The sequence below is a fragment of the Macaca mulatta genome, chromosome 5, assembly GCF_049350105.2.
Source record: "Macaca mulatta isolate MMU2019108-1 chromosome 5, T2T-MMU8v2.0, whole genome shotgun sequence".
NCBI classification, from domain to species: Eukaryota; Metazoa; Chordata; class Mammalia; order Primates; family Cercopithecidae; genus Macaca; species Macaca mulatta.
The window spans coordinates 97,579,689-97,606,671 of record NC_133410.1 but is presented as its reverse complement, the minus strand read 5'-3'; the positions used below and the strand labels follow the sequence as shown (position 1 = coordinate 97,606,671).

At 39.1% G+C, this 26,983-nt stretch overlaps 1 protein-coding gene and 1 non-coding gene across 3 annotated transcripts; both read left to right on the top strand.

Moving 5' to 3' along the window:
* Positions 1 to 271: 271 nt before the first annotated feature.
* PPM1K (protein phosphatase, Mg2+/Mn2+ dependent 1K) lies at positions 272 to 26,743 on the top strand. 2 transcript variants are annotated; one of them, NM_001266195.1, is given in 7 exon segments: positions 272 to 402; positions 6,165 to 6,663; positions 7,567 to 7,667; positions 15,982 to 16,147; positions 16,570 to 16,714; positions 19,356 to 19,490; positions 21,777 to 22,512. In NM_001266195.1, coding segments are annotated over 6 exon segments (1,119 nt in total). In that variant the 5' UTR covers positions 272 to 402; positions 6,165 to 6,223; the 3' UTR covers positions 21,909 to 22,512.
* Positions 9,491 to 9,594, top strand: LOC114678509 (U6 spliceosomal RNA). The gene has a single exon (XR_003729951.1). It is a non-coding gene; the product is annotated as a U6 spliceosomal RNA (small nuclear RNA).
* Positions 26,744 to 26,983: the final 240 nt, after the last annotated feature.

The window sequence follows — 26,983 nt, the reverse complement described above, 5'->3', positions numbered from 1 at the left end:
GCGGGGCGCCGCCGCGAGCCACCACTGGCCCAGGGCGATGTCGTTCCGCCACGCAGCTAGAAGACTGCGAAGTCAAATAGCAGCCGCGGGGAGGCTCGTTCCCACCGGCATCTGTGATTGGCTGCGATCGAGGGCCCAGGCAGCCGGCCAACCGTCTCGCCTAGCGCCGACTGGCTGGATCTGCTGTCAGTCAGCGGGAACAGACTTCTCCCTCTCCATCTGGTCAACTGCGGGAGAAAAATTTTCGAGAATTTCCAGCAGGCCAGGCAGTGGCCGCTTTGACTGCTTGCTTCGGAGATCCGAGACAACGGAGAAGGCACTCTTATTTACCGACCTAGAAAGCCCTTTCCCCGCCCTCCGTTAGCTAATTAAAACATTTTTCAGGGACATAGCCATCCAGAGGTAAGAGCCTAGAGAGTGCAATTCATTTATTTCTGCTAACCGTGTATTCTGTTCTTTATTGGCGGTCGCGGAATGGAGAGTAAACGGAGAAGGGTTTCCCGGGAGGGCGAAGGGGAGACGTCGGTTTCCGTTCCCCCGCCCCCCAGTCGGTGCTTGGCCGGCGGTCTCTCTGGGTTCTCAGAGCGCCGCTTTCTTCCCTTTGGAGGTCAGGAGCAGCTAGTCGGGGTGGGGCGGGGCCCAGCTTGGCTGCAGCCCAGACTGCGCTTGGCCTAGAATGTGGCCGCAGGCTTGAGGGCCAGCGCGGCGCGAGCAGGGCAGGGTCGGTGGGCCGGGACTGGAGACCCTTGCCCCAGGCTCCGGAAGCGAGGATGCTACGGGGTGGGCGCCGCGTCGCCACCCGGGCGAGGGAAACGTGGCGACAACGGGCTCGGTACGCCCAGAGGGAGGTTGGGAGGCGGAGACCTGGCGGCGGAAGGTGCCGAGGGAGCCCAGCCATCTGCAGGGCTTCGCAGGCAGGCGGCCGGGCGTGTGTTCTTCCCGCCGTGTGCCACCCTGGCCACTAGCCTGTCAGGGCCAGCGAGCCGAGCCCAGGATCCTGAGCTGTCCACAGGTGAGCTTTTCAGGTGGTCTGGCATCGGGAAGGATGCACAGCCCCGACTGGTTTTCATCCGAAGACTTGGGTTTTACTTTGTGCGGGGAGCATTGTAGTACTCAAGGCCTTGTAGCTGGTGATGTCTTTTTCAGCAGCCGCTTTCTGTAGATGAGAGAATTCATCGGAGGTGACAAAGAAGTTCCAGGTGGAAGTAGCCAGGGAATTTGCAGTCTCTAAAGCTCCACTGGCTTTTCTGAGCCTCCCACTATTAACGTGCAGCATGGCCTCTTAGGTTCCTTCCGTCAGGGCAGAGGAATGAGGTGGTCCTTAGGTTTCAGAATGGGCGACTCAAGTGACAGATTACACTGACCATGAAAAAGAGCAATGAGGCCGGGCACAGTGGCTCCTAGCACTTTGGGAGGCCAAAGCGGGCTTGAGCCGAGGAGTTCGAGACCAGCCTGGGCAACATAGCGAAACCTTCGGCTCTACAAAAAAATACAAAAAATTACCCGGGCGTGGTGGCATGTGCCTGTGGTCCCAGCCCCGGATGTTGAAGTGGGAGGATCGCTTGAGCCTGGGTGGTCGAGGCTGCATTGAGCCGAGATCGCACCACTGCACTCCAGTCTGGGCGACAGAGCGAGACCCTGTCACAGAAAGAAAAAGAAAAACAGCCATGGTCCGTGGTATTCTAGTTAGGCAGCCGTGACAGGAAGAAGAGCAGCATGTGTGAGTGTGTGTGCCTGATAGAATACTTTAGTTATAATATTTGAGTAGTGAGTTCTCGCTAATGATTTTTTCTTGCAACCTTAGTCATTACTGCTAATCACCCAGGCAACTTCCTTGACTGGAGTCCTTAGAGACGAGGAAAGAAGAGAGGAGAGTGGCTAGTGACATAATAGACTGTGAAGGAAAGTTCTCAAAGGCATTATAAAGTTACAGGTTTGGGATACAGTTTGTGGCTTGTATGCATATTTACTAATGTGTCTGAAAAGATATCTATGGGAATAGAATACTAAGTACTTTTCTCTGGTCACATTTCAGCACTTTTCTCCAGTCAACGTATCTGAACATAGAAATATTCACATTAAACCTAAGGGGAGTCCTTCGGAGTTTTTATTGTTTTTTTCTTTTTTCCCCTCAGGTAAAGCAGTAAATTTTCTTTCCCTTCCTCCTAGCAGGGTATTGATAAAGAAGGTATTGGGGTCCAAATTAGCTGAAACACATTCTGGAAATTTCCATATTATTTGAATTCACTGGGATGCTTTAATTGAGTTTCTAAAAAGGTCGATAAGTAAATACTTGGTTTAAGAATATTTAAAATGGCTGTGTTCTCATTGTGGAAGTTGTAGATACCTAAGTGCCACTTCATAATGGGCAGATAGGAATGCTTTCTTAAAATATTTTTTCTAGAGGGATAAAATCTAAGCAGGTTTCAGAAGTTTAGAACTCCTGAATAATGTTAGCATGTGCTTAAACTGCCCTTTTGACCTGCTTTTAACGTACAAGAACAGTTTAACTCAAATCCAGTACACCTTCCTGCCAGAGACAGTGCTTTCCTCTTGGATGACTTGACTTCCAAAGATTGAATATAATGTTAAAATGGTTTATAAAAATAAAGTAGCCATGTTTTCCCATTAAAAGATTGAGCTAAATCTCCCCTGCTTACTTGAAAAGATTCCTTCCCTCTCTTAGTTTGCAGAATAATGAACTCATTCCAATTTTTAATTGCTGAACTGACAAAGACAATTCTTAGATGTTTGCTAATTTGTTCTCCACTCTTTTGTTGTAGAGAACACTGATTGCTTTTTTTTTTCCTTAAGGTTTTCGTTTTTCACATCACAAGTTCTACTACCCTTGCCTTGCTCGTCAAAGCGTAGTCATTTCTATGGGCATCAGCAGAGCTGTGGGGTCTATGATGGCAGATCCCGATTTTGAAGCTCTAGAGGAGGAAAGTTTTCTTAATGTGCAGGTTTAATTCAAAGTTTTTTACTTTGGAAACTCCAGCTGCCTTTGAATTGTTTCTTAGGGAATATGGAGGGGATTGGTATGATTTAGTTACATTGCAGATGGAAAAGGACATGGAGTCACTTCATAACATCTCTTGTTTACCTAAGCGATGCTGACCTGTTTTTTTTGTTTGTTTTTTTTTATGAACTAGCTATATATCTGGGTCATATTTCATCTCTGTCAATAATATGTCTTAAAGTAGGTGTTTTCCTATGACTGCCTGCTTTCTGAGATGATTATAGAAACAATATACGAGGAAGGATGCCAGGTTGATGATTGATTTTAAAATATGCAGGTTTTTAACCTTACAGAAAGTGCTCAATTTGCATTTTATCTCATTTCTTAAAAATGTTTCCAGTTGATATTTGTTCTCTGTTAGAATGCAGTTCTACTTTATTATTAAAAAAAAAATTGGGGTGAGGATAAAAGGAGATAAAAAGGCAAGAATATACTAGAAGGGCTGCAGAAAAACTTTAATATTTATTTATTTGTAATTCCAGAACTCTGGTTTAAAGTAGGTGCATGACTGCAAAGTAGCCCGAGGCTGAATATGGCATATATCCTTTCAGACTGAAGCCAAAACAATAGTATTTTGCTAATCTCAAGTTAACTCTTCAAATATGAATATTTTCTAATAAATGTATTTATTTAAATTTCTTTTTTTTTCCTATATGATATAAAACTGCTTTGGGAATTATCGCCAAATAATTAGTACGTCTATTACCTGGTAGATTGTATTATAGTTTGAAATCTCAATTCATCACCTGTAGTTAACATAATTGGTTTTATAAATTTTTTTTTTAACACACCATTGCTGGCTTGAATCCATAATTGTTGCTGAATAAGATCTAGCTCTCAATTAGAAGCAAAAGAACAAACATCCCTTGCAATGGAATGTGTTATTTCTCTCTCTCACTCTCTTTTTCTTTTTTTAAATAGACAGCGTCTTGCTCCATCGCCCAGGCTGGAGTGCAGTGGTGTGATCTTGGCTCACTGCAGCCTCCACCTCCCAGGCTCAAGCAATCCGTCCACCTCATTTTTGTAGAGATGGGGTTTCACAATGTTGCCCAGGATAGTCTCAAATTCCTGGGCTCAAGCAATTCTCCCACCTCAGCCCCCTGAGTAGCTGGGACTATAGTCATGCGGAACCAATGCCTAGCTAATTTTTGTATTTTTAGTGGAGACGGGGTTTTGCGAGGTTGTCAATGGCTGGTCTCCAACTCCTGGCCTCAAGTGATTTGCCTGCCTCGGGCTCTCAAAGTGCTGGGGTTACAGGTGTGAGCCTATACAGGTCTAGCCTGTACAAGTCTAGCCATGTTACTTCTCTTTAATAACCAGAGATGCTGTGTCTCTGCCACTCTCCAACCCCCCACCAATGTTGTCTTATAAAGAAATGAATTTCAGCCTTATATGCAGGATCTTGGCCAAAAGGCCAAGAAGGGGTGACTTCCTAAGTCTTTGATGATACATTACTGTTTTGGTGGGCATCTTTATTCTAAATTCTGTGGTGGCAGAGCTCATATATTTTTTATTGCTTAAATATCTAAAGATTGAGGCCAGGCTCTCTGGTGCATGCTTGTAATTCCAATTCTTTGGAAGGCTGAAGTGGGAGGATCACTTGAAGCCAGGAGTTCAAGAGCAGACTGGGCAACAAAGTGAGAACCCATCTTTACAAGAAATTAAAACAAATAAATGTCTAAGGATGTTCTTTGGAACCTTATTCTTTCTTTTGCCTGTTTTACCCACCAAAAGAAGTAATGGCCTTCCCTATACATAGCTAGACTGATTTCCAAAAATTCACTTGAAAGTAATTGTTTGAAATCTGTAGTGCATTTTCGCATAACTGCACTCAAGCTGGGTTTCATTTGTGTATGTTTATACCTTTTGGAAAGATACATTTTTTCAAGTTCATTTTTTATTGTGAAATAATATAAACATAGGATTGAGAATAATATAACATCTGTAGACCATCCACCAACATCATCAAATCTTAGTATTCTGCCGCCTTTTTAAGTTGATTTTAAATGAATAAAGTAATAGAACAGAATCCTATGGAGACAGATTTTTTATTTGTATGGAAAATTCCCAGAAATAACCTTACCTGCAGTGGGATAGGAATTTCCCATTCAGGTAGGAATAACACCCTGTAATGCCAAGAGAGGCTTTAGGATTGAGTTTCGGGGTGGAGTCCAGAAATGGGGGTATAAAGTAATAGTTTCAAAGAAGTGTAGTCTCAAGTGTTGGTGGGTTGCTAGGGTTGGGGAAAGGAGAGCTGCAGTTGTGAATGTAAATACATAGTTCACTTGTTCAGAAATCAGGGCTGCTTGTCACAAATGCAGTGCTGCCAGGTTCCTGAGATCACACCCACACACCCTCCTAGTGAGAGAGTCTACCAGGAAGGGGAGCATTGAAACTGGCTTATCTTTGTGCCTCTGGGGTGTTTGCACACCAATTTATATTTACCATAGTAATATAGTATGTAAAGTTTAGTAGGTTGAGAAATCTTAAAATAAAACTTAGATTTATCCTAGATTATGTTTTTGCTAAAACTTGGCCATTCTTTGGAAACAGAACTATTTTAAGTATTCTGTTAGCCTGTTATTTTTTCCTGAAGAGACTTTGTTGCTATTGTTAATATTTACCCCTACCTTTTCTTGAAAGCAATAGAGTTAATGAAGGGAAGTATATTTATTTATACCTAAATTCTGTGTCCTTGCTACTGGAAGTGTAACTTGCAGACAAGCAGCTTCCGTATCACCAGGGTATTAGTTAGAAATGCAGAATGACTCCACCTCATAGCCACTGGGTCAGAACCTACATTTTAACAAGTGATTGCAGGTTCAAGTTTAAGAGACACATGTTCTGTATACGTGCACACCATCTAATTTTAAGAGAATTTAAATGCTGTGAATGGGGTAGGAAAATTGATTCATTTTTGATCCACTGTTCTTAGAAGTAGGCTATTGGATGCCTACCCAATATAGAACATAAATATATGTATTTTCTGTCAAATCCTTTATGACCTTCATTTTTGGTAATATTTGATGACATATCAGTTATATTCAAAATTTCTGATGGTCTCTCTCTCTCCCTCCCCCTTTTCTTCTCCTCCTCTCCCCCTCTCTCCCTCTGTCCCCTGCAACTTGCATCATTTTTCTTGAAGACATTCCATTATTGTTCCATTGACCTTTCCCTCATCACTGAGTCCTTTGGAGCTGAGTTATGTCAACAGCTGCCTTAATTACTTTGGTCAGAAGTGGTGGGAACCAGGTGAGAAGGAGAGTGCTGCTAAGCTCCCGCCTGCTGCAGGACGACAGGCGGGTGACACCCACGTGCCACAGCTCCACTTCAGAGCCTAGGTGTTCTCGGTTTGACCCAGACGGTAGTGGGAGTCCAGCTACCTGGGACAATTTTGGGATCTGGGATAACCGCATTGATGAGCCAATTCTGCTGCCACCCAGCATTAAGTATGGCAAGCCAATTCCCAAAATCAGCTTGGAAAATGTGGGGTGCGCCTCACAGATTGGCAAACGGAAAGAGAATGAAGATCGATTTGACTTCGCTCAGCTGACAGATGAGGTCCTGTACTTTGCAGTGTATGATGGACACGGTGGACCTGCAGCAGCTGATTTCTGTCATACCCACATGGAGAAATGTATTATGTATGTACAATGACTTTAACTCCTGACTTTGCAGTTCCCCCATGCTTCCTACTTAAACTTTCACCCTTTGACTGAGGCTTCCAGGGTAAACATAGTTACTTGAGTGATTGCATGCTGCTGCTTCATGAATGAGCAGTAGTTAAGTGTGCCATTTATTTCTTATGGTTATCACAATTTCAGAAATGCATGTTTTAACAACTCCCCTGGGGAAAGCATTAACCAAAATTTATAGCACTTAATTTGTGATTATTTTAAGTGAAGTGGCATAATGTACACGAGATAACCTATGAGAAGCATTTACTCCCATCAGTGTAGGATGTCTAAGTGCTTCAGTGAATGGTAATTACTCTTTCAAGTGGTGTGAATAGCTTTGAATACTTGACTTGTTGAAAATAGCTTTGGATGATTGGCATTAGTGTGGAAAAAATGCATTTAATGCAGGCATTTTGGAGCTCTTCAGTTTATTTACTTCAACTATTATTAATGCATTTTTGAGGATCACATTACTGCTAAAATCGAAAGAGGGAGAACACGTGATGGAGTTATGACCATGTGACTATATTTGACTTCCCAGTGACCATTTCTTGACTTCCTGTGTATACCTCATTCCACGAAAGAACTCATAATAGGAAGGAACTCTTGACCTCTCAGAGTTGTGGTAGTAAGGATTAATTCTTCAAGGACAAGGACTTGGACTTTGATTTTTGTGCCCTTAAAAGCTTATCACAGTGCCTGATACTTAGTGGATTCTCAATAAGTATTCCTTAGCCAGTAAGTCTTCAGCATTTGACTGGAAAATCATGAGGCCCATTGTGTGGAATGACTGCTAGCTAGAGTAACAGTGAGGAGAGAAACCTATTGTAAAATGATTATTTGAGGCTCTTTTTTTTCCTCCCCACAAAGCGATTTGCTTCCTAAGGAGAAGAACTTGGAAACTGTGTTGATCCTGGCTTTTCTAGAAATAGATAAAGCCTTTTCGAGTCATGCCCGCCTGTCTGCTGATGGTATGTAAAACTGTCACATTCCTTGGGTCCTAGGGAGTATGTAGGGTGGGGGAGGAGTAAAAAGGCAACAATTTAAGTCCTTTGGGGGAGGGGATTTTAATGTACAATTGTTTGTAAGGATTTATATAGAAATGAGTTTATATGAAGGTTCACATTAAATGCCATTGGGAATCCAAATTAATGTTAATACCTCACTTTTAAATGAAATATATTGGAGAGTTCTTCAGAAAGAGAAGCCCCAAAACAGTTCTGATGTTGTACTTTAGTTTTTAAAAGATTTAAAAAATGTTTAATCTGTTTGCTCATTTTATGGACAAAATGCCCATACTATGAGTTTTGTTTTGGGTTTTTGTTTTTTTTAGATGGAACTGGTGACCAAGTGCTGAAATACACTACAGGGTAATCACATCTAGCTAGGATAGTCATTGTCCAACAAGAAGAAAATTGCAAATAGGTCCTAAATAGAAAAAGACAATGGTTAATATGCACTAATTTGGATAATTAGAAGGAAAATATTTTTCTGTCACTTCTTGAAAAGCTCAATCTTGCAGCTTTCCTCTGGTAACTAGTGATATTTTCAGCATAAGGGCATGCTAGCTGAATTTAAAATTTTGTGTATACTGCATGTCCTTAAATTTTGAAAGTGAAATGTTTCTGGTTTTGACTAAATTTATCAAAACAATTTCAGGAAAATACAGCAAATGTTTTCTAGTTAGCTAGCCTCAAATCTTTTGCTGTTAAAGTTAGCCCTGAAAATTTCTGTACCAGCGAAATGAATGTGTGCATGTAACCTTGTAAATGATTTGAAAATGAATCATGCAGTAATCTTGATCTATATTTGGTTCATCCTTTTCTAAAAAAACACAAAAAACAAAAAACCACATGCACCACAGAAATGTCATTTTCACAGTCTTCAGTTGGAATACATAAGGATAGAGATTCTCTGCATTTCATAGTGAAGGAACTGAAGATTAGAATGGTCAAGGTCAGTTCAGAGTTAGGGCTGAGATTTTCCTGACAACCAGCATTCTCTCTCTCCTCTCATGAGGAAAGGAGAAAGTAACTCTGGGATGGCTCCATTTGCCATCTTGAGATTTTTCCTGAGGTTTTTTTGAGAACCTTACTATCACAGTCCTCAGGAAAGCATTACAGTCCACTCTGTTCAGGGATATGTTTTCCAGTTTGTAGATTATTTAGGCCCATTTTCTTTTCTCTCATTCCTTTGGAATTTTTTTTTTCTTTCAACTGGATCCTTACCTTTAAGAAGACAGAAGTTGAAAGAGGTAAACTTTATGCATAAGATTTAGCTCTTGTTCCAAATAGTTAAAACACATGAAGGAGAAGAGGAAATAGAATGTTTTCTTACAGTTTTATTTTTATTACTTCCTGAATTTTGGTACTCTCTTATTTCATATTAATCAAGTTGGCTGTGAGTCTGGCTATGTCTCACCCCACAATGTTTATTGACTGTAGTGCCAGTGGTGTGCCCCAGCTGTTCTGTAAATAGCTGCAGCTTACTCGGCAAGGTTTTTGGATAAGAATGTCCAAATTTATCCCAGGCATGTGACCACCAACCAAAAACACTGACCTTCTCGGTGCCATCAGCCTTTTTTAAAAGTATCTAGTCAATGTAGATGCTTAAACCAAACAGTGATTGACTTGATGTAAAATATGACAGGACTCCTTTTATTATTGAATAAAGTATAACTCAATAGAATTTTGAACTTAAAAAATTTTATTAACTTGCCTATCTTAAAGATACCTTTGTCACAAAAACAATTAAACAGCCGTGTAAAGAAATTAATCACAAAAATGTAATTCATATGCTGACTTTAGCAGCACATACACTAAAATTGGAATGATACAGAGATCAGCATGGTCCTTGTGTAAGGATGGCACACAAGTGCAGGAAGCATTCCATATTTTTTATTCTTAATAAAATTAATTCATTTGTAATAAAGAAATTAAAATGCATTATTTAATTTAATTCCTCTGTCATATGCTTTGAGGTAGTGATCCCAGAACATTCTTAAGATATTTTAAAATGGATTTTTCTTATAATGGTAATTTGTTTGAAAGTATAATGGAGCAAGACAGGATGGTGCTCTTAGTGTGTACTACAAGAAGAAGTCTATTATAATATTGTTATTAAATCTTATTTTGTTAAATTGTTATTAAAATTTTATTTTGTTATTAAATCTTATTTTGTATATATTCTTATTGGGTCTGTGTTTTTAAAAAATTAGTGTTTTGAGAACATTTAAAAATTTTATTCTTAATAAGTTGCCAAAGCCTTCAAAGATGGCAAAAATTGTCTTTTGATATTTAGGGCCTGTTTTATCAAATACATTAAAGCCACTAAAGATAGAATGCCATATGTTGTGTAACTGTTCAATTTGTGGATATTTTTAAATGTCATTTTATATTTCAAAGTTATTATTTAAGTTTAAAACTTTGGTTTTTAGCAAGAACTGAAGCAGTATCAGTATTATAAGAGTGGATAATATTCTTTTCAGCCTATGTATATAGATAGGACCAGTGCCAGTGAAACAAAATTTTGTAGTAAGTGCAGTTTACCCTCTCCAGTTTCTTTCATCTTTTCTCTTTTAGTATTAACCCCTTTCCCCTCCTCTTGAACCCTTCCTGTGAGGTGAAGGACTGTGGCTTATTCATTTTTGAATCTCCAGTGTGCAGCACCCTGCATAGAACCTGGCAGGTACTCAATAATTATTTGGATTGAACTGAGATCTCCACTGCCTACTCTTTCTCACTGAAGTCACTGTAATTTTTTCTTTGATTATCATATAGCTGATTTAATCAAATTATTAATAAAATGTATGCATTTTAATGAGCTGTCACTCCTGGTGGATTTGAATTTTAATTAGCAGACACCTGAAAAAGGCTTAGTTAAACCATAGAAGTGAATCACTAATGTTGAGATTTTAGGTATAAAAGAGAGGCGCGCCCCTCAGTCCTACTGAAGCAGCATTGTTTGTCTGACGTAATACTTGAGTTTCATTGTCTCATGCCAAGGAAATCAAGGACGAGGACACACAAGGAGTGAGGTTAAGAGTGGAGACTTAATAGGTGAAAGAAAGAGAAAAGCTCTCTCCTCAAAAAGAGGGGCCCCAAACAGATTTCTAGTCCATGGTGAAGTACAGTAGGCTTTATGGGTGAGCTTGAGGAGGCAGTGTCTGATTTACATAGGGCACAAAAGATTGGTTGGACCAGATGTGCCACTTGCATAGTACACGAAAAACTGGCTAGGGCTAGGTATGCCATTTGCATAGCACACAAAAAACTGGTTAGGGCTAGGTGTGCAATTTGCAGAGCGTTCAATAATCTGGCCACACCCACCCTAATCTTTTATTATGCAGATGGGTTCTCTACCTGGCCAGTGCCATGTTGCCCATTTCTTTACTGTACACATGGTGACAAAGAAAAGGGAAGATGGAGCATATTGAACATACTTGGCCCCAGGTAGCCCTTTTCTTTTACTTTCTTTCTTTCTTTCTTTTTTTTTTTCCGAGACAGAGTTTCACTCTAGTCTCCCAGGCTAGAGTGCAATGGCACAGTCTCAGCTCACTGCAACCTCCATCTCCCAGGTTCAAGTGATTCCCCTGCCTCAGCCTCCAGAGTACCTGGGATTACAGGCGCCTGCCACCACGCCTGGCGAATTTTTGTATTTTTAGTAGAGACAGGGTTTTGCCATGTTGGTCAGGCTGGAATCTAACTCCTGACCTCGGGTGATCCATCCACCTCAGCCTCCCTAAGTGCTGGGATAACCAGCGTGAGCCATCACTCCCAGCCCAGGTAGTCCTTTTCTATTGGCACAGCTGCTGGCATTCACCTGCGCAAGCTTCCAGCTTGCTTATTTATGTTTGTAGCTCAATTTTTCAGGTTGCTCTTTGTTAGAAAAGAAATGGTTTGGAGGCTGCTTTTTGTTACAAAGGAAGCCTTGCCAAGGACTCCTTTACCCTTACTATCTGCCTAAATAATTTATTTCTAGCTCCTGTATCAATACCATATTAACTTCCTTAAGTGAAATTAAAACATTCTTGTCTCTTCTCAACTTCAGTTCCAAAGCTGTTACAGCTACATAAAGAACTTCAAATTGTCTTATTAACATTTAAAATATTTACTGTTGAATGGCACTGCTGTTGCCCAAGCAATTTCACATTCAAGTTACGCTTAGTGAGAGCTCTTCTCTCCCAAGCATGTGCAAGTTCAGCGTGGGCAAGAGACTTTTATGTGCATTCAGTCCTTTCAAAAATGAGACGATGCCAACCACAGATGCAGCATGTCCTGGATGACTGATCTGTAAAATATAATAAAAGCTTATCATTTGAGTAGAATAAAATAATTTACTGTTGTAGCTGGGGATATTTTGAAAAGAATAAAATCAAAATGCCACTTATCAAGAAATGGCAAGAACAAGATTCCCTTGCCCTTAAGAAATTGTCAGCTATTTTTATTGCTTTTTTGTTAAAGCATTTTAAACCTGTCCTTAGTTTTCAGTAGCAAATTTCATCACCATCTTTTAATTTTTTAAATTCAATTTATACCAGTATTGTCTACTTCTACAATTAATAAAAGCAGCCAGTAAATCCGGATGATATCCCACCAGTCTGTTGTTTATAAACAGATAGCCACTTAGAACAAACTAGATGGTAGAAAATTAGGTTATAATTCTGTATTTCCTATAAGCTCTTCAGACTGTTTCCAGATTGCTTAAACTTTGAAAGCAACAAAGTTCCGAAAGGGGCAAATGGAACAAAAAGAGAAGACTCGCTCTGACATTCAGAGTGGGGGACATTGATGGCATTATGAGTCTCACCAGAAACTTTTATGTTCCTCATATCCTGTGACCTCTTTATGAAAGAATTAAACTACAAAAGAACCAGGGCTGTAAACACAGCATTTTTGAATCCCCTATGCCGGGACAGTCAAAAGAAGAACAAATAGGGAGAGTGTTGATGAGATGTTCTTATTGTGCTGCTACTGCTTCAGCTCATTACTTTGATTTTGGTGTTCATGAGTCATGAGTCTAGAACGCCCATTTTTAATAAATATTGAAACTGTATTGGTTTATACATAGTATTATTTATACAATTGAGTAATTACTAGGGGTCATTATACTTTGAAAAATATAGCTTTTGCTCTTTATGTTGGCATTCAAAATCTTGATCATTTTTCTTTTGATGTGTCGACCTGCAACACTGGGGGAAAGAGAGAGCTGCAGAAATACCCATTTTGTGAATTATATAAAATTATAAATTTGAGTCTCACTAGCCTTTATTTAAACAATGAATTTAAATTAATCATTCTACTCAAAACTGCCTTCTAGGTGCTAAATCTCTGCATTAAACACCATTAATAAATGCATTACTCCTTGTATCTGGTATAGCAGGTGCTTTGATTTCTTCTGGATATATATTTAAGTCCCAGTAATTTGGTGGTATACTGTAGTTTACATCCTGTTTGTCAGATACAAATTCTTCCATGCTGTAACTGTAGATTTACCTTTCTATTATTGAGACAATTCTGATATTGCTACCAAACAAATTTACAGTGCATTTTTTTTTAACTCAGTAAAGGTAGTGATTTACTGTGTTTAAGACCAACTATTTCAGTGAATGTGTATATGCATGAGTGTTTTTGTGAGTATGTTAAATGTATGTCTGTGTCACCATTTATGTGTCTTGGTACAGATACATTTTTATACAGTTTTTTCAACCTTAGAAACCACAAAATTAAGAAAGAAATGTTACCCTGTGATGAAAAAAATAGACTCAACTACAAAATACCATCAACTGGAACAAACTGAGTTTTGGAATAATTGATTTGGCATCTCCTGGAATATTATATAATTTGCTAGTTAAATTTTCACCAAAATAAAAAACCCTTCCCTTATTTTGCAGCTCTTTCTCTGCTCTCCCTTGTGTTGCAGGTTTGTAATGTTTGAGCACAATTCCTGGGTGAAATTCCTATTTGCCTCTGTGCGTGTTATTTGTGGCAGAGAACTGTGCCTGGTCAGCAGCTCTAGACCTGGAGCCCGTGGACACTATATGCTGGGCTTCAGTGGAAACAGAGATCTGCTTAATTTTGTCCCAGGTGAAGGAGTCCAGCGGTTCCTAGCCTGGACTACGGGAAGGTTCCCACATCTCTTTGTCCCATTAGTTGAGATGACTTGCTGTAGAAATTGTCCAGTGAGTGTTAAGAACTTATTGAAAGATGTCTTAGTTTTCTAGTTTTGTTGTTAGGACAAAAAGTGAGAATTTTTACTTCCATGTTAAATGTTAAATGAAAATGAATGCTGATTCAATATTTACATTCTTAAATGCTTAGCAAATCAGAATTGACAGTTAGTTTTGAAGCCTTTCCTATAAATCCTGGGATTTTGGAACTGTGAAGTTGGGTTGGTAAAAACTCACACTCTTTTAAAATTCCTAGGTGACAGCCATGAATTACAAAACTAAATAAGTAAACTTTTACTTATGAAATTTTAACTCTTTTACTGTGGCCAATAATAAACCATTTTTAAGAAAGCTATTGCAGATGGTTTAAACAAAGGGAAGGAATGTTAAATTCCCAGGACAGGTAGCATCTGAATAAATGCCTGTGTTCCCTTACCTGGCTCTTTAAATCATTTGAAATATTATAGCTAGTCAAACTGTAAAGACTCCACTGCTGTATAGTCGTTTGGGTAATTTAAAGTTAAGAGTTAACGTTTGTAATATAAATATCACTAATACTTATGCTAAAACATTTATGTTATATGGTGGACAAATATGTCTTTCAGCATTGCAGAAATATTACATTGGCACAACAGTTCCAAAATCAAGAGAAAAATGGAAAGATAGTGCAACTATAAATGTTATTTCTCAAGAAAGTTCAGCATGACTATAAAAGATTAAGTAGAGTTTATTCATGCTTTTCCATCTTACTTTTCTGATTAAAGCAGGCATTTTAATATACTGATTGGAAAAATCTATTTATGTATATATCTCCTTCCAATGCATTACTGATAAAGTTTTCAAAATTATCTTTTTGGGAAAAAAAAAAAAAACTTGGAAAGATTGAGTCTTAATCAGTCAAATCAGTAGCACTTCGTTTTTCCTAAATCTACGTTTAAAATGAAAGTCATCTTTGGAATGTTTTAAAGAGTTAAGAGTGTTACTAAAGACAATACCTGCTTTAAATAAGTTATCTTTTCCAATTTCTTCTACTTTGTTTTATTTTTTAGCCCATAATTTCACAATATTCTCACTTTTGACAAGGCTCAATGCAAATTAACAATTTTTAACAAATGATAAAGAACTTAGGGCAGACACTGTTAGAAGAAATCAAAGGAAGATGCAGAAATGCAGTCTGAGTTTGACGGAGAAAACAGTGGTGACCTCAAGCCCAATAACAATTCATTTTATTTTTTATTAGAGAAAATTCATATTTGTGGGATGCTCTGGGCCTAAGCAGGACTCCAAGAGTTGCAGCTGGCAGTACTGCCCTGCGTTTGAAGACCGTCTCTTTGTATTAGAACTTCCTGGAGTTAGGAGTATTAACTACACCAAGTTTATGAGAAACTAGAATGAACTTCATTCTCCACCTTCCCCTCCCCCCCACCCAGATTTTCTGCTCCTGTAATGATGGTTGTAACTTTGTTTCATGTCTAGGGAGGACAAAGATAAACAGAAAAGAATGTGAGCCTGTAACTATTTTAGGATTTTTTGATGAACATTTATAAAATTAAAACAGTTTTAGAAGCATACAGAGGTAGAATATGCAAATGGTATACCCTTGGCATATCTCACTTAGCCTACTAACTGATAATATGTTCACAGGATAGGAGTAAAAAATGGAAGAGAAAACCTTCTAAATCCATAGACTATGGAAAAGTCAGCTTGCCTCAGTGGGCTCAAGTAGACCTAAGTCATCCCACCGTCATAGTCAACGTAATTAAATTTTAGTACTTTCAGTCCAGACACCAGATATCCATTAAGGTGTTGTTATAAGTTCAAGTCAACTCTACTTGATATGAATAGAGGCCATTTGTAGATAGTGATGCAGTGTTTGCCAAGTTAGGTTAGCAACCTTTCTGTTTGCATGGAGCCTTGTTACTGAATTAAATACTTGTTTCTCTGCATGCTGTTACTTACATAGTTCATTTGCATTTTATTTGCTTAGCTCTAGTTAAATTAGAATGATCTATTCCAGCATTAGTTTATCATGCTTGTGTTTTATTTTGTAATAAAAATTCCATATCCAATCATTTGACTGTCACTAACTTGTACTCTTTTGTTCATAATACTCGTAGCAACTCTTCTGACCTCTGGGACTACTGCAACAGTAGCCCTATTGCGAGATGGTATTGAACTGGTTGTAGCCAGCGTTGGGGACAGCCGGGCTATTTTGTGTAGAAAAGGAAAACCCATGAAGCTGACCATTGACCATACTCCAGAAAGAAAAGATGAAAAAGAAAGGTACTACCACCACTGATCCATCATATCATTCTATGTGGATGATGTTTTTAGTTCATAATAGTTTTTAAACCAATGTCATGGTTAAGTTTAACAGTGACTTGGTTTTCTTTTTTTTTTTTTTTTTTTTTGGAGATGGAGGAGATGGAGTCTCACTCTGTCCCAGGCTGGAGTGCAGTGGCCGGATCTCGGCTCACTGCAAGCTCGGCCTCCCAGGTTCACGCCATTCTCATGCCTCAGCCTACCGAGTAGCTGGGACTTCAGGTGCCAGCCATCACACCCAGCTAACTTTTTGTGTTTTAGTAGAGACGGGATTTCACCATGTTAGCCAGGATGGTCTTGATTTCCTGACCTCGTGATCCGCCCGCCTCAGCCTTCCAAAGGGTTCTCTACATATCATATCATTGTCATTTAACTTTTAACAGGATCAAGAAATGTGGTGGTTTTGTAGCTTGGAATAGTTTGGGGCAGCCTCACGTAAATGGCAGGCTTGCGATGACAAGAAGTATTGGAGATTTGGACCTTAAAACCAGTGGTGTCATAGCAGAACCCGAAACTAAGAGGATTAAGGTAAGAAAGGACCTGCAAACACTTGATAAACCTGCAGAGAGTGAATATAGGAATGTCTCTGCTGCATCTTTTTGGAAGCCTTAAATGAAGCCAAATGATTTTTAAAAGGGAAGATTTGATTTATCAAATAAATGATTTAAAAAATCATTTTTATATGATTTTTAAATTTATGGAAGGATAAAAAAACTTTTCAGGTAAAATAAGATGCTATTATTCTGGCCTAATATATTGTAGAGGACAAAACAAATTCTTTTTTTCCCCCTTTTTAGGTGGTTCTTAGTTGAGACACTTTCTTGAAAATAAAAGTCAGATTAATTACAACAACAACAAACAGACATTTGCGCATGCTGTACCCATTGTGCGGGGAAAGTCCTCAGTTAAAAGTATTTCTCTCTCAAGGCAGTGGCTTAGGAGCTTTGCTTAAATTGTATTTAAATAAAGAGCCATAAATCCTGCATAGTGACAAGATAAAGAAGAGAACAGTTTCAGTCTTTTAAAAGTCAGGAAAATGTGGGGAGATAGTAAAACCTGTTCCCAGATTTCCCTGGTGCCTGCTGGTTCCTTCTCTGGACCGATAAACAAGTGCTGTCTTCAGTAAAGAAGGATTGATGTCCTGCCACTGGGCAAGTAGAGGCTGAGGAGTTGTACCCCTGCCTTTTCAGTGACTTGACTTTAGCAATCCTCAATACTTGGGGGAGAAATATTTTGGTTTCCCTCAGTATGAAGTGTCAGGTTTTTGTTTCACCCCAGCTATGGAATTCTTCTGGTGGAATGGTCCTGCTGTTCTTCCTCACCTGCACCCAATCAACCAGCATCACCTGCACCCAATCAATCAGCATCACTTGCACCCAACCAGCCAGCATCACCTGCACCCAATCAGCCAGCATCACCTGCACCCAAGCAGCATCACCTGCACCCAGCCAGCACCACCTGCACCCAATCAGCCAACATCACCTGCACCCAGTCACCCAGCATCACCTGCACCCAATCAATCAGCATCACCTGCACCCAATCAATCAGTATCACCTGCACCCAATCAGTCATCACCTGCACCCAGCCAGCATCACCTGCACCCAATCAATCAGCATCACCTCCACTTGGAAGCTGCCCTGACTTCCCTTTTCCACTAAGCCAAATAATCACCCATCTCTACTTCTGTGGCATCCTTTGCATGCTAGTAATCAGTGTCCTCATTGTCCTGAACTGCACCCCAACACACACCCAGTCCATGAGCTGACACTTCTCTCAAACTCCTGAGCCACAATAGTCCCTAGCACAGTATAGTGTAGGCTTCCAAAACTGGCAGCAAACGCTTGTTAATTAATTGCATGAAGGGTTTCAAATCTCTAGATATCCCACTTCGTGTCTTATATATATCCCACTTCATTTTATCTAACAGATACTTAGGCAGAGTTTACTATGTGCTAGGCTCTGTTCAAAATAAGTACTACTATCCCCATTTTTCAAGGAAAATCTAAAGCATACAGAGGTCAATGCACCTCTACTCACCCAACCAGGTAACAGAGGCAGGATTCAAATCCTAGAAACCTGGCCTTAGAGACAGCACTCATAACCATTACATTGAGCTACCTCTCAGCATTGGGCTATCTGGATTCTCCCTTTGCGATGTTAAATTATGAAATTAAATCAAGATATCTTGAAGGGTGTTTGCTAAATTGTTAGGAGTGATTATCTCTGGTGATGGGATTTCAGAGGATTGCAACTTCTTTACCCTTTACTTTCTGCTTTTAACTGCTATTTGTATTTTACTAACTAAATATTAGCTTTATCCTTGTTGGTTAATTCTAAATGTTACTACTTTTGCCCAATGTGTAGGCTTTGCATTTTCACTGTTTGCCTATGTATTAGTCTGTCCTCGCACTGCTAATAAAGATATACTCGAGACTGGGTAATCTATAAAGGAAAGAGGTTTAATGGGTTCACAGTTCCGCATGGCTGGGGAGGCCACACAATCATGGTGGAAGTTCCGTGAAAGAGGAGCAAAGTCAGCCTGGCGCAGTGGCTCAGGCCTGTAATTCCAGCACTTTGGGAGCCCGAGGTGGGTGGATCACGAGGTCAGGAGATAGAGACCATCCTGGCTAACACAGTGAACTCTGTCTCTACTAAAAATACAAAAAATTAGCCGGGCGTGGTGGCCGGCGCCTCTAGTCCCAGCTACTCGGGAGGCTGAGGCAGAAGAATGGCGTGAACCCCGGAGGCGGAGCTTGCAGTGAGCCGAGATCGCACCACTGCACTCCAGCCTGGGCAACAGAGCAAGACTCTGTCTCAAAAAAAAAAAAAAAAAAAGAGAAAAAAGAGGAGCAAAATCATGTCTTACATGGTGGCAGGCAAAGAGAGCATGTGCACCTGAACTACCCTTTATAAATCCATCAGATCTCGTGAGACTTCTTCACTGTTATGAAAACAGCATGGGAAAGACCCACCGCCATGATTCAGTTACCTCCCACCAGGTCCCTCCCACAACACATGGGAATTATGGTAGCTATAATTCAAGATGAGATTCGGGTGGGGACACAGTCAAACCATATCAGCTCTTCTGCAGATGACCACTTAGCAAAACAGATAGAATCTTTGAGGCAGAGTCTAGCTTATAATCATAGGCATTTGGTTCTGATTGCAGTTACATCATGCTGATGACAGCTTCCTGGTCCTCACGACAGATGGAATTAACTTCATGGTGAATAGTCAAGAGATTTGTGACTTTGTCAATCAGTGCCATGATCCCAACGAAGCAGCCCATGCGGTGACTGAACAGGTGACTCAGAGCTTCTGCCTGAAAAAGTCCCAAGGAGAAGGAAAGGACGGTCCAGGCATTGTGTTTTAGCTTTTGAGTGTTGCAGTGAATTTTACACTTGATTCCATAATATTTCCAATTATAAAATTTTTTATTATTTCCCCAAGTTAAAATTTTAATATACCAAGGAAATGTGTTTTGTTTATTCTTTGGCTTTGTACATATCTTGAAATGATAGTAATGGCAATAGTAAATTATAATAATAGTAAACTAATGTATCACTTGCTATGTGTCAGACAGTATTCATATGTATTAACTCATTACTGTATGTAATGTACAGTACGTACAATTACATATATTGTAATCATCACAATAATCCTATTAGGTTGGAGCTATTATTGTCCCTTTTCACAAATGGGGAAAACAGGTACAGAGGCTACAGAGTTATCACTGAACTATTAAATCACAAAACTATTAAATTGCAGAACTGGACTTCAAACCCAGACAACTAGGTTCCCAAGTCCAGCCGCTTGGCCATTAAACTAGAGCGCTCCAAGCAAATACCCAATTTGAGGATATAGCATAGTCACCTTCTGGTTATTCAGAATGGGTGTGTGGAAAAGATAAACCAAAATACAAAAAGAAATAGGGATGAGGTTGTGTGTCAGTCAGAACTAAAATTAGAAGAAAGCTGGGTAATATCCAGTAAAGAAAACATAAACTATGCTTTGTATTATTTAAAGTATTAGAGATATGTTTTAATTCAGCAGCTATTTTTGCATTTCCCAAATTAAGATAATAGACCTTACTTTAAAAGTATTATTTGCTTAGATGGGCAAACATGATTATAATACATGAATTATTCATTTGGTTACTGCCTTCACCTGTGCTAAAGAGGGTGTTCATGAAATTGAGGAAATAGGCCCAATTTCATGGATGAACACTTCTTTCCTAATTTCAGCTGCCTGTCCTGCAGATATTTGCATTCTAATTCACAAAGGTAATGAAATTTGTAGTGAATGCATAGTGTTCCATTTTATTCTTATACATAGTTCATTTGACATTTCCTCTGGTCAAGAGATTTAGTTTATGTTTATTTTTTCCATACTATAGAGGAAGCACTGTAATAAACATTCTGATGTCTATTTTTGCATATCTGTTTCCTTCAGGCAATAGGTTTAATTCTTAGAAATAGTATCCAGGTGCAGTGGCATGCATGTTTAGTCCCAGGTATGAAGGAGGATGAGGTGGGAGGATTGCTTGAGCCCTTAGAGATAAAATTTTCAGGCCAGGTATGGTGGCTTAGACCTGTAATCCCAGCACTTTGGGAGGCTGAGATGGGAAGATTGCCTGAGCCCAGGAGTTCAAGACCAGCTCGGGCAACATGGCGAGACCCAGTCTCTCCAAAAAAAATATTTTTCATACTTAGCTGGGCATGGTGGTACATGCCTGTGGTATCAGCTACTTGGAGGGCTGAGGTGGGAAGATCACCTGAGCCTGGGAGGTTGAGGCTGCAGTGAGCTGAGATCGTGCCACTGCACTCCAGCCTGGGTGACAGAACAAGACCCTGTCTCAATAAATAAATAAAATTTCTAGATGAAATAATACACGGTGTTCTAGAGCATTTAATAAGTTTGCCAAATTCTCCTCCAGAAATACTGTACCAGTTTACACTAGCATGTTCTACAGTTTGTTTCTCCAAATTCTTGCCATATTTTTTTTACCAATTCGATATTCAATAGATGGAAAAATCAAATTTGAGTGTAGAAATTTATGTCTTTTTTCTTTGTTAGTGGAGTTAGCTATTTGCATAGGCTTATTAGCCATTTGTATTTCTCTTATGATTATGACTAGTTTTTTTGTCTTTCAGTTTCCAAGGTTTTTATTCTGTTAGGGCAAATTTCCCTAAAGGGAATTGAATTGCTGGTAAGAGCTAACAATTATCAAGTCCTTACCATGCGTTACTCCCTACACTAAATGCTTTACATGTGTCTTCATTTTCAGGAGCTGCGTACCAATGCACCTTAGTCCACTGGCATTTCTGTTGCCAAAATTGCTACAGCAGAATGTAGTTAATAGGGTTGTTTTGGGTCATCTGTTATTCAATGTGCAATTTAATAATCCTTGTGGGCATTAATACAGGGTGAAAATCACAAACCATTGTGAAATAAGTAGGTTAGTGACTGCACATAAGACCAGTTTGGCTTTCTGGGGGAAGGGTATTTCCAAGGGAAGGAAAGGCTGATTTCTCTTTGTATAGACTGTGATTTCCAATGTTTTTCTCTTTCTTCCTGCCAAACCTTGCAGGCAATACAGTACGGTACTGAGGATAACAGTACTGCAGTAGTAGTGCCTTTTGGTGCCTGGGGAAAATATAAGAACTCTGAAATCAACTTCTCATTCAGCAGAAGCTTTGCCTCCAGTGGACGATGGGCCTGATTACCAGCTGGGACTTTGAGTTTCTGTGCAACAGTTTTTCACTGAGCATGTCAAGAAACTGATAAACTCAAAAATGTCTCCTGACTCACTAGATCAGCGCACAAGTCTGTGTAAACCACTAAGTTTTTTCATAAATGCTCATCATATTTATGGTCAGCTGTACATGTTCAGTGTAAATATATGTGTAGTGAAGCTACTGTGAGTCTTTAAATGGAAAGAGCAAATGAGAAGTGGTTTGGATACACTTGGTGAGAGATGAGAGTGTCACATTAATAATTTTTAAGACTCTTAGGCAGCTATGGTTTTCTTTTGATCATTTTTATTCTTTATTCATTTGAACACGTTTTTGAAGTTCTTCAAAGCTAGTCAGTTTGAATTTTGACAGCTATTCAATATGTGATCTCCAAATTAAAAAATTTTTTTTTTCTAGACTTCGCTAATCCTAAAATGCAAGTTTTTATTTTTAATAACTGTACCAAGAAATAAGTATGAAAACAGTTCTCTGTTACCATATTTTGTATTCTGGACCACTTACTGATGAAAGTAACTGTGCAAAAGAAATCAATTTGACTGGGCGCAGTGGCTCATGCCTGTAATCCCAGCACTTTGGGAGGCCAAGGTGGGCAGATCACCTGAGGTCAGGAATTCAAGACCAGCCTGGCCAAAATGGTGAAACCCTGTCTCTAATGGAAAAAAAAAGATTAGCTGGGCGTGGTGGTGGGCACCTGTAATCCCAGCTACTCAGGAGGCTGAGGAAGGAGAATCGCTTCAACCCGGGAGACGGAGGTTGCAGTGAGCTCAGATCACACCATTGCACTCCAGCCTGGGCGACAAGAGCGAAACTCCATCCCAAAAAAAAAAAAGAAAGAAAGAAAAGAAATTAATTTACATGATATGACATTACTAAATTGTATACATATTTATAAATGTGTATTTCAGCTGTCATCAGCCCTCCCCTCCATTCATTCCTATTTTTCTGTAGTTAAGAATACTATAAAAATGTGACTTCCTTAATATCAGAAAAGAATGCACAGGCTGAGTCTTCTGGCCAAAAGTGAAATACTGACGTAATCAAGTATTTTGTATAAAGTTCTCATTTGTTATCTCTAACTCTATTTTGTATATACAATACTATATACAAAACTCTGTTTTGTATATAGTATTATAGTACGTGTATATCACTTTTTGTATAGAGTAAGCAATTGAATAATTTGTTAGTAAAAATACTACATTGACTGATACTGCTATAGACATAGCTTGAGTTTTAGGTCTCCTTTTTGCTCATTTTCTAAGACTTAGGAGAAAGAATAAATCTAAAATGAACATTAAAACATTCTCCATTTCAGCTTGCTGTGTAACTTAGGAAGTATAAAACTATACTTCTCTTTATCTGCATGTAAGTTTGCTGTTAAAATATGAATTTCTAAATGTGTGTTTGGAATTATATCTGTAGTTTATTTCTGCAAGCTATGTAAATTTGTTATATGTGTGGGTATGTGTACATATGTATATTTTGGAGTAATATAAAACTAAAGGGAACAATCTTGCATAGCTCTTTCATCAGTTTTAAATTATTGATATACTATTTTTAAGGACTCTTGACAAACTAGGAGCAATTTTCTTATAGTGGAGACCCAGTGATCATCAGCAGATGAGGAAATAGATTAAAAATTGCGATATGGCAATTTGTATATAAAGTAATAGGATGTGAGAAAAATACTGAATCTTAAGAATGACATGGAATTTTGTGGCAGAAACAAAAGAAAAAGTTGATGTAGTATATACCTTCAACTGTTTTTTGAGTTGACTTTTTTTTCTTTAAGCTGTAGGTAAAAGTGTATGAGGAGGGAGAGGGCCCAATATAAATATTCACATCTTCTTACCTTTTTGGGAATGGAAGAAGATAAATCTTGAGTTTTTCTGCCTATATTAATCAGGAATTACCCTTTGAAAAAAGTGCTAAATAAATATTTCGATTTTTTTTTCAAGGGAAGTTAGGTGAAAGAAGGAAAAACATCACAGGAAAGACTACAACATGCTGTTTGTTGTCTGAGAGGTGAGGAACCAAAGGGAGGCAACTAAAGCGGGAAACCATCTTGCTTTTTCTAATCAGTTCGTGGAACAGAAATGTGGAAGCTACCTTTAGGAACATGGAGAATTTCCAAACCAACAGGCAAAGGAAAACTAACGCACAAAAATGACCTTCTAAAGATGCAGGTTTTGGCCAGGCACAGTGGCTCAAGCCTGTAATCCTAGCACTTTGGGAGGCCAAGGCAGATGGGTCACCTGAGGTCAAGAGTTAGAGACCAGCCTGACCAACATGGTGAAACCTCATCTCGACCAAAAAATGCAAAAATTAGCCAGGCGTGGTGGTGGGTGTCTGTAATCCCAGCTACTGGGGAGGCTGAGGAAGGAGAATTGATTGAACCTGGGAGGCGGAGGTTGCAGTGAGTCAAGATTGCGCCATTGCACTCCAGCCCGGGCAACAGAGCAAAAACTCCATCTCAAATAAATAAATAAACAAATAAATATGTAGGTTTCATTTTTGTTCTGAATGCTTTACTATTCCTCTCTTATACTTTAAAAACTAAGATTAGGAGTGATGTCAAGTTCAAAGGCGTGAGGGTGATTGATGGATTGAGGTAGATAGCCAAGTTTGTCTGTTTTTGTTTTTTATAGTTACAGAGTCTCACTCTGTTGTCCAGGCTGGAGTGCAGTGGTGCAGTCATAGCTCACTGAGATTGCCAGATTCAACAAAGAGGAATTTATAGGAGGGGGATATAGGGTAGACTTGACTCTGCTTTATCCAGGAAAGATTTTAAAACCCTGAGCCTGTTAACTTTGACTAAGCATAAAACATACTGTACTGTTGTTTGTATTTTTCATGCCACAATATTAAAATGGAATTTTAAATGTAGATTGTTATAATCTATGAAAGATAAGTATACATGGATTAGGATACTGGAAAATATGCAAATAGTAGTAAAAAAAAAAGGGACTGCTCTAGTTTTTCAGTTAAAACTGAATTTGCCATGTGGGTATAGGTATAGTGTAAATTACATTAATGCAGTAAAACATCAATTGTGGTTGGGTTTGTCTTTCATTTATGTGTAGTATAGAAATCAACTTTCTAATATGTGTTGCCAAACTATTTGCCACCATCTATTTGGTGAAATATTCATTGTCATTGTGATTTTCCACAAGTGTAAGTTCTTAAGTACCTTATAGATTCAGAAGTAATCGATGTCCTCCATCACCTGTTCATTTGTTACAGATTTTGTGTATATATATGTATATATATATATATATATTTTTTTTTTTTTTTTTTTTTTTGAGACAGAGTCTCACTCTGTCACCCAGGCTGGAGTACAGTGGTGTGATCTCGGCTCACTGCAACCTCTGCCTCCCGGGTTCAAACGATTCTTCTGCCTCAGCCTCCCGAGCAGCTGGGACTACAGGCGCATGCCACCACGCCTGCCTAATTTTTGTATTTTTTAGTAGAGATGGGGTTTTGCCATATTGGCCAGGCTGGTCTCCAACTCCTGACCTCAAGTGATCCACCCACCTCGGCCTCCCAAAAAACCGGGATTACAGGGATGAGTCACCGCACCTGGCCAGATCTTTATATTTCTTAAATGCTTCAAAGTCTTAATGCATTTTTCTGTGGGGGATGTCCATTTTGGAGGGATCTGTTTTGATCCTTTGTACTCAATAATGTGAACTTTCCCCTGTTCCAACACTTAAAAAAATAATTACTTCAAAGAATTATTAACGCATAATCTAAAAGATGGAATTATTATTATTATTATTTTTTTTTTTTTTGAGACAGAGTCTCACTCTGTTGCCAGGCTGGAGTGCAGTGGCGTGATCTCGGCTCACTGCAACCTCTGCCTTCTGGGTTCAAGCGATTCTCCTGCTTTAGCCTCCGGAATAGCTGTGACTGCAGGTGCGTGCCACCATGCCCAGCTAATTTTTGTATTTTTAGCAGAGACAGGGTTTCACCATATTGGCCAGGATGGTCTTGATCTCTTGACCTCATGATCCTCCTGCCTCGGCCTCCCAAGGTGCTGGGATTACAGCACCGTTCCCAGCCCAGAAATTATTTTTTAAGTGAAATTTTATTTTATTTTATTTTTTTGGATTTTGGTAGAGAATGAGTAGGCCTACTCATCAATATCAAACAGGACATTTAGTTTCTTTCCTTAGAACAGGCATTAATTTCATGGTAATATGATAATAAGAAAACGCTTTTATTTTTCTTTAGCACCTCCATGGTTCTCATATACCCATGTCTGTAAAAAGTGACGTGAGATTTTGGTTGGGTTACATTTTATTGTATTTATTAGATTCACTTATGTAGATGACTTAAGCAGAAATAAAGTCATGTCTTTACAAGGTGAACAAGCCAAATTGTGATGGCCTGCCTTTTGCTTTTGGCATCTGGGATGAGACCAATTGACTCTCCCATTGGTTGTTAGATGGTTGAAATGGTCCATTGGTGGTCATACTTAGCGTTCTGGGCTGTGAAATCATGGAGTTCTTCCACTTCCAATAAGGACTCATTTGGTGTTGGATTCTAGTACAGAATTTAGCAGCCTGATGTGTCCCCAAACTGATTTAATTTCTACTGAAGTGCCCTTGTGTACATTTGTTTTATAATTTACCAAAGTACTACCTGAGTGTATGATGACTCCTATAGTGAGTTAATGTAATTGCTGCTTTGGACATTGTTTTAAATCTATGTATTAGAGTAACTGTGAGCAGAATAAAATCACATTATCTCAGTGTTCAAAATATCATTCTAATAAAGTATGTGCATTAAACAATTTTAAAAATCCAACTTGTTTATTTGGCATCCGGACTGCAACATTGTATATGTGTCCTGTGAACCCCATAAAAGAGTGATATGAAAGTTAATGGGCTGGGCATGGTGGCTCATACTTGTAATCTCAGCACTTTAGGAGGCCAAGGCAGGTGGATCACCTGAGGTCAGGAGTTTGAGACCAGCCTGGTGAACATGGCGAAACCCCATCTCTACTGAAAATACAAAAATTAGCCTGGCAAGGTGGCACGCC